Raw genomic sequence first — 21,366 nt, forward strand, 5'->3', positions numbered from 1 at the left:
TTGGTGAGGGTCACATAGCAAGTTGGTGGGAAAGCAGGGACTGTGAGGAAGGCAGGGAGGTTTTCTCAGCATTGAAGGGAGGGAGCAGGAAAGTAGCTTCAGGCCCCAGTGGCTCTGAGAAAAGGCTGCTGTTGGGCTCATCAGAGCATTCTTAAGTGTAATTGACTTTTAGGCATTAAACTTTTACCAGAATGAGCTCACACAAGGTCTGTAGGGAGAGGGAAAGTGCCTGGCGTTTCCTGCCTCATGGGGCAGTGCCTGTATGGAAAGCCCCTCCTCCTGGCTACAGGATGTGGCCCTCTCCTGGGAGGGAGAAGAGAGGTGAGGTCCCGGGAGATGGTGCAGGCTAGGAAGCAGAGTGTTCAGTGCCCAACTTGTCCTCTCCAACGCTGGGTGGAAAGAGGACAGGGGTTTAGACCACCCACCCAACAGCCGTCAAGCAGTCATGCTCTGTGCAGAGAGAGACTGCTGCAGGGGTAGGGAACAGGAGACAGAGAGCTCAGTCCCTCCTCCTAGGACACAGCCCTCTCCTCTCCTGACCAATCTTGCTCACTGGTTTGTCCCTGAATCTGTCCTGCCATCAATCATGAACCTTGTTTCAATCACTACCAATCTCTGGACATCAGTGTTCTCCTCTGTGTAATGAGCTGAGCCAGATGATGTCTTGAAGCTTTCTGAGTGTGGCCATTCCCTAATGAGGGCATTATCTTCATTCTTAGGTGGGCAGGTGCCAAGACATAGCAGCCATCCCTGGAACAGCTGCAGCCCCTCAGTTTGACTTCAGAGCTAAAATGAGGGATGCTGAGGTTTACTGAGACTTCCATTTAAACCCCCAAACCTCAAGGACAGACTTTTTGTTACAAGTTTGTTGAAGCTGACATACTGTGAACTGCACACATTTAAAGCATACAACTTGATAAATTGTGACCCATATTATTCACTTGAGAAATCATTACCATGAACAAGATAGCAAACATATCAACATCCTCAAAAGCTTCCTCCTGCCTCTCTATCCTTCTTTCTTATCAATCCCATTCTCACCCCCAGCTTACCATGGGTTTACTTGTCATTACTGTTTAGTTTACATTTTTTAGAATTTTAGATACATGCAATCACTCAGTTTATACTTGTTTTTGTCTAGTTTCTTTCACTCAGCATAATTCTTTTGAGAATCATTCCTGTTATTGCTATCAACTATCAATAGTTCATTCCTTTGTGTTTACTGGGTAGTATAGCATTGGATGGATATACCACAATTTATCCATTCACCTGTTGATAGATATTTGGGTTGTTTGCAGCTTGAGTCATTAAAAATAAAGCTACTGTTAGTGTTTGTGCACAAGTCTTTGTGTAGGCATGTTTTCATTTCTATTGGGTAAATACCTGGGAGTGGAATGGCTGAGTTGTGTGGTTGGTAGGTGTACGCTTAACTTTACAAGAAATAAGGAAACTGTTTCCCAAAGTGGCTAGCTATTTTATGTTTCTACCAGCAATATATGACAGTTCCAGTTACTCAATATCCTCAACAAAATTTGATAGTGTCAATTTTTTCTTTCTTTTCTCTAAAGTCCACTTTATTGTTTTTCTTCTTCAAAAATTAGTACTTTATATGTTGTACTTAAGAAATCTTTGCCAACCCAAGATCATTCTCCTATGTTTTCTTGTAGAAATTTTTAGTTTAGCTCACATTTATGTCTATGTTCTATTTTGGTTAATTTTTGTATATGGTGTGAGGTAAGAATCAATGTTCGTTTTTGTTGTACATGAGTACCCAGTTATTCTAGAAACATTTTTTGGAAATGGTTTCCTCATTGAATCTCCTTGACATCTTTGTTACATATCAATTGAACATATATGTGTGGTTCTATTTCTTTTCTGGATTCTGTTCTGTTCTGTTCTGTTCCATTGAGCTATTTATCTATATTTATGCCACTAATACACCATCTTGATTACTATAGCTATATAATATTTCTTGAAATCAGGTAGTGTTGACCACTCCAACTTTTTTCTTCTTTTTCTGTTATTTTCGCTATTCTAGGTCTTTTGTATTTTCATATAAATTTTAGAATCAGCTTATTAATTTCTACAAAAAACTTTCAGGGACTTTAGGATTGCTTTGGGGAAAAGTTATGTCTTAACAATATTGAGTCTTCTGATCCATGACCATAGTATATCTTCTTTAATTATTTAGATCTATTTAAATTTCTCAAAATGTTTTGTAGTTTTCAGTACACAGGTCTTGCACCTTAGTTGTCAAATTTATTTCTAAGTATTTCATATTTCCCCATGCTATTGTAAATAGTATTTTAAGTTTTAACTTACAGTTGCTCTTTGCTAGCATATAGAAATACAATTGATTTTAAAATAATGATTTTGTATCCTGCTGCCTCCCTAACCACACCTTTTTTGTAGATTCCATAGGAATTTCTATGTAGTCAATTATGTCATTTGCCAACAAAGACAGTCTTACTTATTTTCCAATGTATCTGGATGTCTTTTACTTTTTCTTGCCTTATTTTCCTGCTTAGGATTTTCTGTACAATGTTGAGTAGAAGTTTCATGAGCAGCCTTCCTTGCCTTGTTTCAGATCTTTGGGGGAAAGTACATCATTATGTAGTTAGCTCTCCTTTATTTTATGCTCTTCGTCAGGTTGAGGAAATTCCCTTTTATGCCCAGTTTGCTGGAATCTTAGAGCATTTTTTAAAAAAAATCAGGAATGAACGTTAAATTTTGATAAATGACTTTTTTTTCATCTTTTGAGATAGTCACAGGATTTTTCTTTTTTAGTTCATCAGTATGGTGCATTACACTGATTGATTTTCAACTTCCGACCATTCATGTATTTCTGGGATAAATCCCATTTGTTGTAATGTATTTTTAAAAACATATTTCTGGATTTGATTTGCTAAATTTTGTAAAATATCTTTGGATCTATGTTCATGAAGCTTATTGGTTTGTAGTTTCCTTTTCTTGATACGTCTTTGTCTGGTTTTTATACCAGGGCCTCATAGAGTGAATTGGAAATATTTCCACTGCTTCAATTTTTTGCAAAGTTGTGTAGAAATTGAATTATTTTTTCCTTTCCTGGAGTTTTCTTTGTGGAAAGAATTTTAACTAAAAGCTCAATTTTTAACCTAGATATAGTACTATTCAAGTTCTTTCTTCTTGAGTGAGGCTAGTTTATGTCTTTTGTGGAATTTATTCACTTCATCTAAGTTGTTGAGTTTATCAGAATAAAATTGTTTGCGATAATCCCTTATCATGTTATTTTCTGTAGAATTTATTGTCTATAGAATTAGTGGGTGATTCTACGACAACACCACGATAATAAGGGATTCATTCTATTCTCATTCCTGGTATTGGTCATTTATAACTCTTCCTTTTTTAGCTGGAAATTTTTCAGTTTTATTGATCAGCCCAAAGAGCCAGCTTTTGGTTTTATTGATTCTCTTTATTATTTTTCTGCATTCCATTTCATTAATTTCTCTCTTATCTTTATTATTATCTTCTGATTAGGAGCATGTTTTTAGTTTCCAAAGCAGCTTTAGGGATTTTTCAGGTATCTTTCTGTTATAGATTTCTAATTCAATTCCATTGTGATTGAAAACATATTTTTATGATTTGAATATTTAAAATTTATTGAGACATCTTATAGTCCTATCTTGGTAAATGTTCTTTAAGTACTTAAAAATAATGTGTATTTTGTTCTTACTGAGTTCTATAAAAATCAGAGCAAGTTGGCTGATAGTTTTGTTCAAGTCTCCTATACCTTTTTATATTTTCACTCAGTCCTGGAGTGGTCACTCCCAACTCCAGGCAGGGCGTTTCCCTCACTTGATGTCTCCCCTGATTAGTGGTCCATCCCTTGAGGCTTTGGTGCCCTCCCATGGAATAGTAGAAACCTCTCTTTTCAAACTTCAATGTGAAAATGGATGATCCAGAACATTACTGAGACCTTCACTTAGATCCAAAGCAATTTTTTTCAAGTATTGCTCTTTAAAACATTAATTTAGGAGAAAAACTCTGTAGAAGTCTAACTAGTGCTCATGAATCAATAGAATATGAACCATCAGTATGATTTGGCTCCAGGTATATTTCCTATAGTCCTATAGCTCCAATATACCTCCTATACTTAAAATATAGGAAGAACTTAGAGTATGGAAAGGGGGCAGGGGAACTTGAAGCTGCACTGGCACCACTGACACAGTGTTTTTACTTAGCCTGTATGCTCATTCAGAGTATCTTGAATTGGGGGATTGGTGCAGATTAAAGGAAGCTAAATTAGTACCCCCAGGATATCTCTTGGTAGCACTACAGTCAGACTAGTACAGTTGTAGTCTACATTAATAGAAGTCTATTGTCCAAAAGGAAAAGATGTTCCATTGCTCCCTGGGCACCTGGTTTTAGAAGAGATAGATTAACCATAGTTTGCCTGAAGAAGGGAGAGAATAGAAAAATGATGGAAGCTCTGTCAAAATATTAGGGGACCAAATACATCTACAGAACTGAGTATATTAAATTTGGAGAGGGAGAACAGCATCTCCCCAGTGTGAGTTTCCACATTGTAAAGACAACTTTAAAAACATGCATTACTTTGAGAGAAAAAGAAATGGATGCAAAAGGTTCACAGACACTAGCAAGAAAACCCTGTACCTTCTGTTTAACATCAAGCACATTGTCTCTTTTTGTCTGAGAGGCAGTGCAGTATAGTGGTTGATAGCTTGAGACCTAGAGCCAGAATGCTTGGGTTTGAATCCTGACAAAACCTCTTACTGGCTCTCGAAGAAGCCTCTTATTTCCTCTACATGCCTTAGTTTCCTCATCTGTATAATGAAGGTTACAAATAGTTTCTACCTAATAGAGATATTGTGAAGAGGTAAGGCTGGTAAAGTGGTTACCTGGCCCAGAGTAAGTGCTCAATAAATGTTAGCTCTTGTTTTCTCAGTGCCACTTTGATTACTCCTTGTGTATCAAGGGACAGGATTGCCCATTCAATGACCCCGGAGGTTCTATCTGGGTTGCCAGGCAACAAGCAATCTGGGATCAGTGGCTTACCCTCCTTGAGCAGGAGGAGCTATACAGGATTTCGGATCCCCAAGGGCATTGGGTGTTAGAAACTGACATTCCAAGACTGCTCCCTGGAATAGCTGGCTCCCTGGCCCAATTGTTTATAAGGCAAGCTCTCATCTTCGCCCTATAAAAAGGTAGAGCAATAAGGGGTGGGATTCTTTCCTGGATCCTGCATGCTGCTTGGTGGAAGGGATGAAAAGGTGGGACTGTGTATCTCATCTTGTTGACTCAATTTCTCCAAGGAAGCCTGCTCTGTTCTCACATTACATGTCATGGTATTTACTGTCACCTACTACCCCACATTCTTCTCTGAACTGTCTCACTCCTCTTCACCTTCATTCCCTGAAAACATACCCTCAGGGCAAGTCCCTTGCCTGCTTCTAGAGCTGGGTGTACTCTCTCTCTCCCATGATGTCTGCTCCTGGGGTTTCAGACATCACCTTTGCACCGAAGACTCCTGTCCACACCTTGTCCTCAAGTTCAAGTCTTGGCTGGGCATTGTCAGTTAGATCTGACACCTTAAACTTTCAAAATATTTAAAATTGAATTACATTTTAGATTTTCTTCATTAGCCATTAAAACAAACAAACAAACAAACAAACTCAAACCCTTGCTCCTCCTATGCTATTAACTTAGTACCCTTTACTGTCATCTATCTTGTCCTCCCTCACGGTCAGGCAGCTGACACAAGCATCTTGGAATCACACCGCATTGCCCTCACCTCCTTCCTGGCTCAGTGCCTCTTCCCTACCAGGATCAGACCTTGTTTTTCTCCATTCCACCTTGCACATTCTATCCAGTTATTTTTCTTCCCTGCTAGAACACCTTCAATGCCTTCTTATTATCTAAATACGCTAGAACTCCTCACTCTGGCATTTGAGGCTCTCCACAAATGTCTGTGTCTAAGATTCAGTTGCTGCTGCTCCACTCCCTATACTCCATGTCCAGTCAGTTGGGTAATTCATACTTCCTCACACTTTCTAGTTGCCATCGAGCTGCCTATGCTGTCTCCCCGACTTCAAACACTCTCCAAAACCAAGTTCACCTGTCAAAATCCTACACACCTGTCAAGCGCATCCATCTCAGATGCTCCTCTCTCAGGAGGTCTTTCTGTGAGCTTGCTTCATTCATGTCCTCAGAGCAGAGGCATGTTTCTGGTTTATGACACTTGTTATGTTGTATTGCATTATTATTGCATGGACACTCATCCAATTCTCCTGCCAAAGAGCAAATATGCTCTGAGACTATAGTCCTATAGTCTATTTGGTTAGAAGCAGTTTACACAAAATACACTGCATTCATCCTTGGAACATGTCTGCCAGTTGAATTGCACGGGGGCTGATCTACCTGGAGTAAAGAAAACTCAGAGAATAAGGGGACTGGATTCATGTGCCTGGAGGGCTGTTTGCAGTGGAAACTCAGTATTTCCCAGGGAAACAGAGCTCACACCAACATCTCTGCCTCCTGAGGGTGTCCTGGATCCTCTCGCAGTGAGCAATATTTCTAGAGATATTACTATGAGCTTTCTATCACCCATCCAGGGTTTAGATAATTCACCATATCCTGCCTGGCTCTTCTCCCTTCAACCCTATGGCTTTCTAAGTGCCAGGCCTGCGTACAGATGATGTGCAGCCCTCTCCAAAAAGAACATGTTGGACATTTGCTGCCATCTAGTGAAGGTAGAGTGGTCCAACCTTTTGATAAAGCTAAGCAGATCTTGTTCTCTCCCTAGGAGGTGGCCCCTGGAAACCAGCCCTGGTTAAACAGAAGCATGTCAGGGTATACAGGTGTGCATGGAAGGGAGGAGTGTGAAGCCTGTTTTATTATTATTTTTATTTTGTTCCACATGTTCTGAGGGTGATGCTTCTATACAAAACAGATCACATTCAAGCTCCTGCATGGCAGTCTGGAATGGGCAAGACCATATCCTTCCAGATCCTCCCCCTACCTCTAGCCAAAAGGTACCCTTCTTGAAATGATGACCAGCCATCTTTTTTTTTTTTTTTTTTAGAAACTTGATAGGGAATCTATAAAACACCTAAAGTTCATAATCAGAGCTTATTTTAAAGGAGGCATAGGTTACTTCCAGTACCTCAAGGAGAATGTGGCCATGACTTTGTAACTAGTGATTTCCACAAGGCCCTCCCAGTCCTGCACAGGAGCCCTGGTAGCCCATCTCAAAGCTTCCCTGGTCCTGAGCCTACCCACTTCCCCTTCCCATCATGGCACACAGGCTCGGGCTCCACCAGGTGCATGATTGTATGCAGGTCACTCAACTTCTCTGAGCCTCAGTTTTCTCCTTTTTAAATGGGGTATATCTTCCTTATTGGGTTGGTACGAGGTACAAAAGAGATCATTCATGACAAATGCTTAGCCAGTGCCTGATGCACAGAAACCACTAAATAAATATTAGATAATGATATTATCACTATTTTTACCAATGCTTCAGAGCACAAGGCTGCCTACAAAACTCAGGCCCTTGAAATGAATACATCAAGTCATGGTAAGATCTCACACACTGAAAATAATCACCTCTCAGCCCACCACAGGATCCAGTGCTGCCATTCCCTTTGCTGGGCAGTGTGGGGCAGGTCAGAGGGCTCGACCTCAGACTCCAGGCTGCTGACAGACACATCAGTTCTTCTCACCTGTCTGAGATACAGGGTTCCAGGGCTATCTCTATGAGGTTTTCCTCCACTCCTCAATGATCACGATGTAGGTTCTTTGTCCCTCGCCCAGGCTTTTGGGGTACTGAAAGCCTAATGCCTGTTTGACCTCTTGGCATCTCCAGTTTTTAGGGAACACCTGGGCTCCTCCTGCTCCCAAGCCCTTTTGATAGGTCTGGGTGTTTCTTTGAAACAGACATTCAGCCAAAACTGTAAGTAGGGCTCATCAAATGGCTAAGATCACTGGTTAAGCAGTATGTCTATGGATCTCTCACCCCGTGCCCCAGGTGTTGCTAAGAGGGTACTCTCTCTGCCCAAGGTGCCCACTGCAAATATCTTAACCAGCCAAGTGGGGCTCTCTTTTCAGTTTCAGCAAGTGATGTGCTGCAGTCAGCTTGAGCCAGCTCTCAAGAACTTATTATGAGCATCTCTTCTCAACTCCACGTCCAGTAACATTATGTTGATAGCTTGAAATCAGCCATAATGGGAGTACTCACACCACAGAGATTAGTGAATGCTATAAAGCATAGCTTTCTTTTTTCCTGAAGAGTCAGTTGTTAAACACTTGTCAGATACACCACTGGTTCTAGTCTTTAATTGCAAGCAAAGCACCACATTTAAACCACTACTCACACAACCACTGAACTAAAGGGGAATATTAGTGTACTATCTGAAAGAAACACAAACAGAAAGCTTTATTGAATTTATATATATATATATATATATATATATATATATATATATATATATCTGAGATGGTAGCTTGTGAAAGGGTAGTAATTGACAAGTCAAGATTGTGCCTCTAGGTTTTAAACAAACCCAAAATAATTAATGTTGGTAAAAAATGTCTGCAATAAGCTATTCATTTATTGGCAAGTTTTGAATTTTCATTTAGCATGCAAAAGAGCTACATGTGATAAACCACATACTTGCATCAGGAAAATATCAAACAAAAATGATGTATCTAGAAACATAGAAAATACAACTTAAAATTTTAATGTGTTTTTCGTTTCTTATTCTTTTTTGTTTAGATATAATTTGAACCATGTTTCTTTTCTTTTCTTTTTTGAGACAGAGTCTCACTGTGTCACCAGGCTGAAGTGCAGTGGCACGATCTTGGCTCACTGTAACCTCCGTCTCCCAGGTTTAAGCGATTCTCCTGCCTCAACCTCCCAAGTAGCTGGGACTACAGGCGCATGCCACCATGCCCAGCTAATTTTTGTATTTTTAGTAGAGACGGAGTTTCATCATGTTGGCCAGGATGGTCTCGATCTCTTGACCTCGTGATCCACCCGCCTTGGCCTCTCAAAGTGCTGGGATTACAGGCATGAGCCACTGCGCCCGGCCTGAACTATTTCAATCCTAACATTGGTATGTCCTTTTACAGTCCTTCCTAGTGTCTTCTTCCTTATTAAAATAGTACCAGTGGTTGTCAAGTAGCCTTATCTTATATCTCTGTAAGTATCATTTAAAATGAAATTGAAATATCACTTATTTTAGCCAGAAAAGAAAATGTAATGGCTAATTTGGTGAATCCACTCCTGTTCATACACTAAGCTGCTGACCCCTGGAGCTCAGAGGCTGAAGGCAAGGCTGTGAAGCTGTGAGGTAGACGTGGAGGTGAGGGCTCAGTCACAGTGGACCTTGCCCTTGGCCACCCCAAAGCTAGACAAGTCTCCATTGCAAAGAGTCTGGAGTGGTGAATGAGGCCTGTTTTCCAAGTCATTTTGGTCACCTTGGTCACCCTTGGTAACCTTCATCATGTACTTTCGAAAGGCCTTTTGAATAATAGCAGCACCTCTTTCCTCTTCCTTTCTCTTGGTGGTGGTGACTATGGGTTCATACAACTTCTTGAGAGGATTGGCTTCCATGAACTTCTCTTCCATCATTGCTTTCATGCTATCTAGGCCATCAGAGCCACCGAGTACCCTAGCGGTGAAGGCGAAAAGAATATCCATGCAGTGGAGGCGATCTTCACTCACCATGGGCAAGTCCATTACTAGAAATTGATATTTATTTGGCTTTGCGACACGCAAAGGCTCAGGCAAGGCATCAGCAAAGTCAGAAAGGGCAGAATATTTGATAAATTGTGTTGCTTCTGGGTCAAACTTTTCCCACACTTCATAAAATATGTCAAAGTCATCTTCACCCAAAGGGTCCTCACTTTCTTCAGTGGCTGTATTGAAGTTCTCTAAAATCACAGCAATGTACATGTTGACAACAATGAGAAAGGAGATGATAATGTAACTGACAAAGTAGGATGTGGCTATGCCAGGGAGGTGGCAGCTTTCTGAGGAAGAGTTACATGATTCTTTTGATCGCAGCATGGGGCTGAGCAGGGAATCCCAACCTGCTGATGTGCTTATCTGGAAGAGACAGAGCATGCTGCTGGCAAAAGACTTGAAGTTGAATATGTCATCAATTCCAGACTCTGGATTCACTTTGGAAAACCAGTTCATACCCAAAATGGCATAGATAAACATAATCAGAAAGAGTAGAAGACCAATGTTGAACAGAGAAGGAAGCGACATCATCAGAGCAAAGAGGAGAGTCCTGATTCCTCGTGCAGCCCGGACAAGCCTCAGGATTCGGCCAATCCGAGCCAAGCGGACAATTCTGAAGAGCGTCGGAGGGAAAGGAATGTGCTCCTGATTTTCCAAGGTAGAAATCATTGTACCTCAGGAGAAGGAGAAAAGTAAATAAGTTTCCAGAAGGCACACTGGTTTCAGATCCAGCCTGTCTCCTGCCTCAGAATCCTATGGGGGCCAACTTTTTATCAATACTTTGTAGCTTAAGTACAAAACTAAGAATTTCTTTTACCACTATCAGGGAAAATACCTATCTGTGTCTTAATTTGGAAAATAGTTTCCAAGGGCCATACAGTTCTTCTACATTTGTGTGTAGAAGAATTTAAATACAGCCCTACTACAGGTGTAGAAGGGCTGTATTTATTTGTGTAGAAGAATTTAAATACAGCCCTACTACAAGTGAGGACAGCTTATCTGCTGAAAGAGCCACAATGTATGTAGGGCTAGAGGGAAATGGTAGCATTGGAATGCTCACCTTTAGGCTGAAGCTGCCCATGGATCTTTCATATTTGTCATCCTCATTCCAAGGACTTCTGAGATCCAAACTCAAAAAGCTCAAGGGACACAATTTGGAGATACTTTCTCTGTTGCTGCAAACCCCATAAATGTCATTTCAGAGGTTTGATCAAACAGCTGAATATTTGACCTAAAATGTCACCCTGTTCTTCCATTGCCTGCTCTGCAAGCAAGTGATACAAGGATTTAAGACAATTCACATTTTGGCCTAAACATTATAGAATGGTTGGAACATGCTTGTCTTGTGTAGACATGGCCTTGTTCTTGCTTTGAGAGTCTTCTAGGGTTGTTAGGGGTCATGGGCAGTCTTTGAGTGCCCATGACCCCTAATGACCTTGAGTGTCCTGTAAGGTCACTAGGGGTCTATTAGGGTTCATGGGCAGCAGAATGCTCTGCTGTCACCTAATGACTAAAGAGAACTAGTTGATTATATACTTCACTGACTACCCAATTGTGCCAAAGAAGTTTAATTCATACTTTAATTGGAAAGTCAACCCTGGAAAGATGTAAAGTTTCTTAAGTGCCAATTCAGCAACAACTGGAGGAGGCCCATCATTTAAGATCTACCTCCTCTATGAATATTTCTTGGGCTGATCAAGCCCATAGTAATCTGTTCTTTCTCTGAGCTCATTTCTGCTTTGCACCATGTGATTTGGTGTTCAATTAATTTCCATATCTATCTTTTTTTGGCACTTTAAGATGAGTAAGCCATAATACCTCAACTAGATGGTTAACTCCTAGAGAGAGATTCATTTCAACTCACACTCATTTTGCATTTCTCCGAAAACTTAGGAAAGAGCTTGGAAAAGTACTGAGGCTAAAGCGTTGGACGGCAGAAATATTGGCAAAGGCATATAAAACTCTGTCCACATTAGTGAGTAGGATTAATATATGGATTAATCCCACTGCTGAGTATTATTTGGCTTAATATGTGGATTTTCTCATCCACTGGGGCAAATGCCATACAGCATGTATAACTGCAATTGCCAAGCAGTTGTTCAAAGGACAAAAGTCAGAAACATTTCCACAAAGTGCATGATGCCTGGCACTGCATGGAAGGAGCTGTTGGAATGAATGAGCTGCTCTTTTCTCATCAGAAGAAGGGCTCTTTGAGTTCTTAGAGGGCCTCCCCAGACATCCGACCACCATTTTCTAGCCCTTTTTTTTTTTTTTTTTTTTTTGCTGCTGTCAATTTCACCAAGACTTGTGATTGGAATTGACTAATAAAAATTAAAGGTCTACTTGACTGTAAACTCAAGGAAGAATCTATTGATAAGCTTTATCTACATTAACATCATGGCTTAGAAACCAGAACACACTATGAACTGTAGCATATTTGTTGTTGTTCTCTGAAACACCTGCAATGCTGCAGTAGCATTAGGAACCAAAATATCTTGATCCAATATATCTGTCTGATGCATTCTTTCTGAGATCGCACAAAAGCTTCCACTTGGAAAATCAGTTTTCTTTGTCTTCATTGCGTTTTGAACTATGAGAAGGGCTCCTGGACCGTTTTACATAATTATAAAAAGTCAAGTTAACAGTTTAATTAAAACCAGACTTCAAAAACCCAGAGTAAGCACTTATGGTTTAGCCATGAAGAATTTAATTTTAAAGTTGATGTGTGTATGTGTGTGTTTTATAAGAAGGAGTATGGTAATCACCTTCTTTCTTTTGTATTCTTTTATAAGCCTTTTAGTTAACCCTGCCTGTGATTAGGAAAAATATACTGATTAGAGAATGAGGCTGGTTGGTAAGCGGGGTCAAAGAATCTGAGAAAAGCACAGTTCACAATGTGGTTTAAGTTAACATGGGATATAGAATAGAAAAAAAGCTTTGATTGTCTGAATGATATACTCTTGAAAGCCCAATCTAGAGTGGGCCATGGGGCCTTGTACAGGGGTTGAAAGGGGGCACAGCAGTGCCACAGGGGCACAATAATTGTGATCTGGCATCCATGTGGATTTTGAACAAAGGAAAAAACATGGGCAGTAAATCCTTAAAACTAAAAAATGCTCATAGGGCTTATAGTTGCACAGGAAAGGTAGAACTTCGACTCAATTATCTGAATAAATCAGGTTACCACCACAAAAACTTCTGAGTCATTTTAATTTTGTCTATTTCCATTGAATACATTAGCTGCATAATTATTGAACTCTATTTCAGTTGTGTAGTGAGTTAAGGGAACGGAAATTACTCTCTATCTCCTAGCAACTTCCCAGTAAAGAATGGCATTAGTACCCCTGTCTATTCTTTCAGAAACTACACTTGGCCCAGCTTTCTGCTTTGTGGATAGTTTGAACAAACTTCAAAAAATGATAAGATTTACAAACTTACTTCTGGTTCTTAAAGTCCCTCTGACTGCTGATTTTACTTACTAACAATGGAAAGAAGCACGACCACACAGTCAAATAAATTCCAGCCATTGGTGAAGTAGTATTGCCTCAAAGCAAAGATTTTGATGAGACATTCTAATGTAAAGATGACCACAAAGACCCAGTTGAGATGGTCAAGGATGGATTTCATGGCTTTGGGTTGGTTGTATGATTCAGCCATCATGCTAATCATGTTTAGGATAATGAGACTTATGATGATGATGTCAAAGATCTGGCTTGTGACTATGTCGAACACGAGACCTTGACATTTGTTCTGAGAAAAAAAAGAAATTATAAATCATTTCGAATGCAAGAATAAAATTACATACAATAAAAAGAACATAAATACAACAGAATTTGTTTTTCCTTACAATTAAAGCAGTTCCTTGAAAAATACACAGACCCTTTTCAAAGGGCAAGAAATTCTTATAAATCCCCAGGCTTGCCTTATATATTTTCATTAAAATGCAATTAGTAACTGGTTTTAAGTGCTTAAGCTTATAGCTTTAATTCCATTTTAAAACAAAAAATATTAAAAAGTCTTAGTAACAACATAACTTTGATGTGATTGATGATGTGCTTTGCTGAAATAAAACAGTGCATGTTGGATTTAATAATAAAAAGATGAATCTTGGTATCTATATTTTATCTGTTTCTGCATTCTTACTTCAACAATATTAGTGCAGAGAATACCTGCTCACATAAGTATGTTGGACAAAATGGAATTAGTATCTTCAATGCTCCATTTGCCAATTCACAATAATCAGAACTTAACCAAAATTCTGTATTCAAATAATTCTTCAATGCCAATTTTAAAATTCTTGTTCACTTGAAGATAAAGCTAATAGATGAGATTATAATCCAATAATTACTAAAACTGAAAATAGAAAAAAATTATTAATTTATACTATAACTGAGGGTGAATTTACATGTGGTTTATATATAGATGGCCATACTGCCCAAAAAGTGAGTATATGCTGATTGTTCAGGTACAGGTCCTAACTCAAGTTTGCATTGCAAGTCTACCATATGCAGTGAAATTACTCAATTATTCCATGATTTTCTTTAATACAACTGCTGTGAAGCACTACTTTGTTCTTCACTTTGTGGAAAACTATTCCCAAATACAAATTCAGACATTGAAATTTTATAACATTCTTGACTATACGTTGGTTGCTTTACAATCTGTGTACATATTGTTTTATATTATATTATCACCTAATCAAAGTGGCATACACTATTATCTTTAGAGAACTCACATACTCCTAAGAATACATCTTTAGACACTCAAGGGATCTCTTATATAATCCAGGCAAAGATGATGTTGGCTTGTGGTGGTGACAGCAGATAAAGATAAAAGCATATAGGCTTAAGAGCTAATGTGAGGTGGAAGCAAGAACCGTCAGAAAATTCAAATGTAGTGGGCTTTGAGAGAGTTAAGACTGAGAATATAGTTTCTGGTTGATAAAACCATCTAACCAGCCAGAGAACAGAGGATGAGGAATATTAAAGAGAGATGATGAGATCTGACCTGAGCAGGTTGAGTTGAGGTGCCAGTGGGGGATCCAAAGGCAATGGGCAGGTAGAAGTATGAGTTTGGAGTGCAGGTACAGAAGCTAGAATACAGATGACATTAATACGGATATGAATTAAAACCACGGGAGTGAATTATATATCACTTGGGGACAGCAAGGGCAATGAGAGGAAGGAGGGTAGGGACAACACTAGAGGACACTACATTTCAGTTGTGACTTTCGAACCATGTGCTGGGAGCCCCAAGGCTTTTATCAAAGAGCCAGGAGAAGACACTAGAAAGTCAAGTGCCTTTCCTATTTAAGCATGAATTTGGGAAGTCAGAAAGGAGCTGGAGAAAAGTTGCACTCCAGGGAAGCGGAATGAAGGGCAAAAAGAAATATGAGGGAGGGTGAGTATTGGTTTTATAGTTAACTCTAACATCTAGACAAATAGAGGAGATTAAGAGCATAAATTACCTAAAGTGTTGGGTTACCTAAAGTGTTGGATGATCAAAAAGCATTCTATGTCACTTCAGAACGCAGTGTGACTCCTATACCTCAGTATGAATTTTAAAGCAAGAAATGAAGCCACCCTGTGAAGATGCTTCAGGAGAAATCGAAGTGATTCCAAACCCCTTGTTCTATTACTGGAAATGAAATGCATCAATGCTCAGGCTAAAACAGCTATGTTTTCCTCCTATGCAATTGCTCTTCGTTTGTTTTGAGGGTCAAAAGCTAATATTTGGATTTTAGAGATGGAAAAAAAATCTCTGGGGAGATAAAGTTGTGGGTCAATGGCTAACTGTTGATTTGAAGTCTAAGCCCAGACTCAGGGACTTCTGGTGATATGATGTTGGATTTATCTCATGCGACACTACTCTGGAATATAAAAGTCAAGATAAACGTGCAGTGTTAAGTGGTGAGATTGTATTTGATTACCAGAATCATTCATTGAAGGCTTGATTGGTGAGTTGTAGCTACACAGGGAGAGCTGTGACTTTGCACCTACTCCCAGATAAGCCATGTGATAAGCATGCTATAAAAGATGCTTAAGGAATGGAGGTGACAGCTTTCCTATGTTAATGTTGTCTGCACCCACTTTCAGTTCATCTCTTGCAGCCTAGCATGCTCTGTGCAGTGCATCTATGTGTTGCAACTTTTGTTGGGCTGTGTGCTGTGTTGCTTGAAATAAACTGATAAATATGTCAGAACATATTGTGTCTTGTGACTCTTTTAGTTAATGCCAAACCCAAGACCAACTGGTAATGAGTCAGTGGTTGTATAGCATGCATATGTAAACAAAAATTCTCTCTTTTCTTGTTGTTGGCTCAAGTTCAAGTAAGAATTTTAAAGTGAAATTAGTACTAGAAAGTGAGATTGGTATTTAAAAGCTAGATTCAATTTAGGTAAACTGAAGTCCCATAAACCGCTGGCAGATGAAACCTCCCCAAATATAATTTTATCATTAACCCTGTGGTCAAAAATCTCTCACTACATAAAAGATAAATTCTAAATCCTTGGCCCTGACATTCATTGACTTTTTCAGTGCATCAAAAATACTTCATTTTAGTGTGATGGACTCTGTTTGTGCCTTAAAACATACTTTTTTGTTCAATAAATAATTACTGAGAACACATTTTATGCCAGGCCCTATTCTGAGTGCTGAGAATAGCAGTAAGTAGACTGCATTCATCATTTGCGATCTCATGTTCAAATGGAAACCTCCAAATTATCTGCATGCTTCCAATTGCAAGCCCTTCCTTCATCCTGCTTTCCCTGACGTTTCAGCCTCCACTGACCTGCTCTGCTATGGAGCATTCAAACTCACTTGTCAGAGCTACCAACTCTGTTGTGCCTATTGTACTACTTTATAATCCAATGCTCTAAAGTATGTATACAACATCTCAGCTCCTCAATTAGACTGCAAGCACAGAGCTGCCCTGGATGCTACTTCTATCTTGCCCCATAGTACCTGATAAAGCAGGATTCATAGAGCACAGGGATCAGCAAACCATGGCCTATAGGACAAATCCAGTGACCTATCTGTTATTGTACAGCCCGTGAGCTCAGAATGGGTTTTACATTTTTAAATGTTTGGTGAAAAAAAAAATCAAAAGAAGAATAAAGTTTTGTGACATATGATAATTATATAAAATCCAAATTTCCATGTCCCTAAACAAAGTTGTGTTGGAATACAGGCATGTTTATTTGTTCTATATTGTCTATGGCTGCTTCTGTACCACAATGGCAGAGTTGAGTACTATGACAGAGACATATAGCCAGCAAAGACTGAAATATTTACTATCTGGGCCTTTAAGGAAAAGTCTGTCAATCCCTGATATATAAAGTTTATCATAAATACTTGTAAAGTGGAAGTAAGTATGCATGACCTTAACCTCACACTAATAAAAACTGGTAAAAAGTATTACAAGTACATTTTAAATTCACCAAAATTGAAAAAAGCAAAAACAGGAAGATGGCAGATAGGAGGCAGGGCTAACGTGCATCTCCCACTTGGATGGACAGAACAGTGTGTGGAGACTCACACTGTGGACTTTTGCTTCAAGAACCACCGCAGGAACGTAACAGGAAAACCAGAAGAATTCACAGATCCTTTGAAAGAAGTGACATGCCACTGCAGACTGCAAGAGACAGGTGAAAAGCCGTGAGTTCCCAAAGTGTGAGTGAGAGGGGGGAAAACCTGCCTCCAAACACACATCCCCACTGGGGAATCTGAAAATGCAGATCATGAGAGAAGGTTGTAACCTTACCTAGAGATGAAATGACTTTAGGGAGCTGCATGTTAAGTGCAAAAGTAGAAGAAGCAACAGGAACCTTGAAGGTACTCCCAGTCTCCAGCTTGAGCCCTGGAATGCCATTCCTGACTGTATCTCACAGGGGTCTTCTGAGAAGGCAGCCAGCCAAATAAAAGGAGGGGCCATAGGGTGAAAGAAACTTCCAACTAGATTTTGTGATAATTTCGACTAGGTACAAACTTCCTTGAGCAGAATCCAGGGGGCTAACGGGAGTTGCTGCAGATACGAGTGCAGGAGCTGCTGACATCGTGGGCAGACAGGGAGGGATGTGGCCTGAAAGCCATGCTTGCTTTGTCAGCAGGGAAGCTTATGGCCTGGGGCAGGTCTGAGATCCCTGAGTAGGCTGTCTGGATCTAAACTTGGTGCAGTTAGCACGGTACTGCAGGAGCAAGACCAGCCTCACCAACTGTGTGGGAGCTGGGCGAGGCCTTTCACTACTGGCTATCCCCCACTTCTCTGGTGATCTATACTGCACAGCAGAGGTAGCCATAATCCCCTCTGGAACATAACCTCATTGGCCTGAGGACCACTTCCTCATCCCCCACAGTGGTTATGGCAAGCCCCACTCAAGGAGAGTCTGCACTTGGACCTGCCTAACCCTGCCCTCACCTGATGGTTTTTCTCTACCTGTCCTAGTAGCTGAACACAAAAGACATAAACCCTTGGGAGTTTTATGGCTCTGCCTGTCTCCTGAAAGTCAGAATACTTCCCCTGGCCAACTTAGGGCAAGCGTATATCCCACTGCTAATAGCACAGTGGTGCTCTCTTGAAAGCACCACCTCCTGGCTGGAGGTCAACCAACTCAGGACATGACTGCAATTCATGACAGAATAGCCCTGATCCCAGGAAGGAGAAAACGACAGCTAATTCTACTGCCTGCAACATCCTGACTAACCAGAGGTCCTGAGTCTGTCCACGTGACAACTTCACTGCTAGCATAACCAGCATTTGAGAAAGCCAGCATACTAAATGTATCTACAGCCAAGGACTCTCACAGAGTCTACTTCACTCTCCTGCCACTTCCACCAGAGCAGGTGCTGGTATCCACAGCTGGGAAACCTGAAAACAGATCACATCACAGGACTCTTTGCAAACATTCCCCAGCACCACCCCAGAGCCTAGTAGCCCTGCCAGGTGGCTAGACCCAGAAGAGCAATAACAATACTGCAGTCTGGCTTTCAGGAAACCCCATCCCTAGGGAAGGGGGAGTGCACCACATCAGGGGATCACCCTGTGGGACAAAAGAATCTGAAGAGCAGGTCTTGAGTTCCAGATCTTTCTGCTGGTGGGTAGTTTCTCACAGCAGAAACACAATTGCAGTGCTGGCACAGTAGGGAAAGTCTGCACCTCTGGCCGAATGGGCAGGCATCCTCTGTGATAGTGAAGGGCCTTAGAGAAGAGGTCCTTGTTTTCCTCTGGCACTTCACTGCAGACACAGCTGGGGCTTCCCCCACAGGAACACAGTATGGAGGCATCTATAGACAGCCTGTCTGGAACAATCCAGGGTGAGTGCGGCCCCAGAGAAGGAGCACACCCTAGATTCAGGCTGTGTGAGAGGCAGAGTCACAGTTCCTCCCTACTTGGAACATCAACATTCCTACAGATGAAAAGAGGTGGCTGTCTGATCTGAACAGCCAAAACACTGGGATAGGAGTGAGGCTGTGAGGTGAATAGCTTTCTGGCTGACCTGGCAGAGGAGCTGAGGTAGCTTCTACTCTTCACCCTGATAAAACCTCAGCGCATCTAACTGAGAGGTCTCCCAGCCACCTTCATCAAGGCTGGGACCTCAGCCCACTGTTGGGTATTACATTTACCCACCTGCCTTAGCCATAGCCAGTGCCTACTCAGGGATACCTTCCCTATTGGCCTGAAGCCTGAATCATCAAGTCAGTAAATAAAACACTGGGAAAAAATTAAATAAATAAATAAATAAATAAATAAAAATGTACACCGTGAGAGAACCAGATAAGCTGCAAGAGATCCCTGCCATTCCAACTCCATAGGACACAGTGAACTTGCCAGCACACTAAGACGGTAACTACTACAACCAGCATCAGGGAAAGCCAGTGCACAATGACTCTCTATAACTAAGGATCTCATACAGAGTCTTTACTCCTACAAGCACCAATAATCAAATTAGGCTAAAATACACACTGTCCTGATGTTAAAGAGGGAAAATATTTTAAATTAAAAAAAAACACACTTCAATTAAAAATAAATCCAAGAACAATTTTAAGTAATAGTCTACCCAAGTGAAAAGGAACCAGAAAAGTAATTCTGGTAATATGACAAAATAGGTTCTATAACACCTCCAAAAGATCATACTAGCTTCTCAGCAATGGATCCAAACCAAGAAGAAATCTCTGAATTTCCAGATAAAGAATTCAGAAGATTTATTATTAAGCTAATCAAGGAGATACCAAAGAAGGGTGAAAACCCACTTAAAGAAATTTAAATAACAATACAAGATATGGATAAAAAAATTTTCCAGAGAAATAGATATCATAAAGAAAAAATACTCACAACTTCTGGAAATGAAAGAAACACCTAGGGAAATGCAAAGTGCCATGGTAAGTTTCAACAATAGACTAGGACAAGTAGAAGAACTTTAGAGCTCAAAGACAAAGCTTTTGAATTAAAAGCCAATTAGACAAGGACAAAGAAAAAAGTTTAAAAAATGAATGAAGCCTCCAAGAAATTTGGGATTATGTTAAATGGCTAAACCTAAGAATAATTGGTCTTCCTGATGAAGAAATCTAAAGTTCATAAAACTTATCTGAAGAAATAATTGAGGAAAACTTTCCTGGCCTTGTTAGAAATCTAGACAACCAAATAAGAAGCTCGAAGAACTTCTGGGAAGTTCATCACAAAAAGATTATCACCTAGGCACATAGTCATCAAGTTATCTAAAGTCAAGATGAAGGAAAGAATCTTAAGAGCTGTGAGACAAAAGAATTAGATAACCTATAAAGGAAAACCTATCAGATTAACAGTTAACTTCTCAGCAGAAACCTTACCAGCTGGAAGGAACTGGGGTCCTATCTTCAGCCTCCATAAACAATATAATTGTCAGCCAAGAATTTTGTATCCAGTAAAACTAAGCTTCATAAATGAGGGAGAGATAAAGTCTTTTTCAGACAAATAAATGCTGAGAATTCATCACCACCAAACCAACACTGCAAGAAATGCAAAAAGGAGTTCTAAATTATGAAACAAACCTTGAAATGCACCAAAACAAAACAAAACAAACAAACAAAACCTCCTTAAAGCATAATTCTCACGGGGCCTATAAAACAACAACATAATTTTTAAAAACCCAACAAAGTATTTAGGCAACAACTAACAGGATGAATAGAACAGTACTTCACATCTCAATACTAATGTAGAATGTAAATGGCCTAAACGCTCCATTTAAAAGATACAGAATTGTAGAATGGATACAAACCAAGCATCTACTGTCTTCAAGAGACTCACCTGACACATAAGGACTCATATAAACTTAAGGTAAAGGGTGGAAAAAGATATTCCATGCAAATGGAAATGAAAAGTGAGCAAGAGTAGTTATTCTTATATCAGACAAAACAGACTTTAAAGCAACAAAAGTTAAAAAAGACAAAGAGGGACATTATATAATGATAAAATGATTAGTCCAACAGGAAAACATCACAGTCCTAAATATATGTGTACCTAACACTGGAGCCCCCAAATTCATAAAACAATCACTATTAGACCTAAGTAATGAGGCAACACAATAATACTGGGAGACTTCAGTATTCTACTGACAGCACTAGACAGGTAATCAAGACAGAAATTAAACAAAG

At 40.0% G+C, this 21,366-nt stretch overlaps 1 protein-coding gene across 1 annotated transcript in view; it reads right to left on the minus strand.

Annotated features, from left to right (window-relative positions):
* Positions 1–8,503: 8,503 nt before the first annotated feature.
* Positions 8,504–21,366, minus strand: part of SCN11A (sodium voltage-gated channel alpha subunit 11) — a 107,195-nt gene continuing 94,332 nt past the window's right edge. The window contains exons 25-26 of the mRNA XM_055109673.2: positions 13,219–13,489; positions 8,504–10,413 (exon numbers count right to left, since the gene is read on the minus strand). Of these exons, the coding sequence (XP_054965648.1) occupies positions 9,365–10,413; positions 13,219–13,489 (1,320 nt within the window). The 3' untranslated portion in view covers positions 8,504–9,364. The remainder of the gene's footprint in view (positions 10,414–13,218; positions 13,490–21,366) is intronic.

The sequence above is a fragment of the Pan paniscus genome, chromosome 2 (genome assembly GCF_029289425.2).
Source record: "Pan paniscus chromosome 2, NHGRI_mPanPan1-v2.0_pri, whole genome shotgun sequence".
Lineage (NCBI taxonomy): Eukaryota > Metazoa > Chordata > Mammalia > Primates > Hominidae > Pan > Pan paniscus.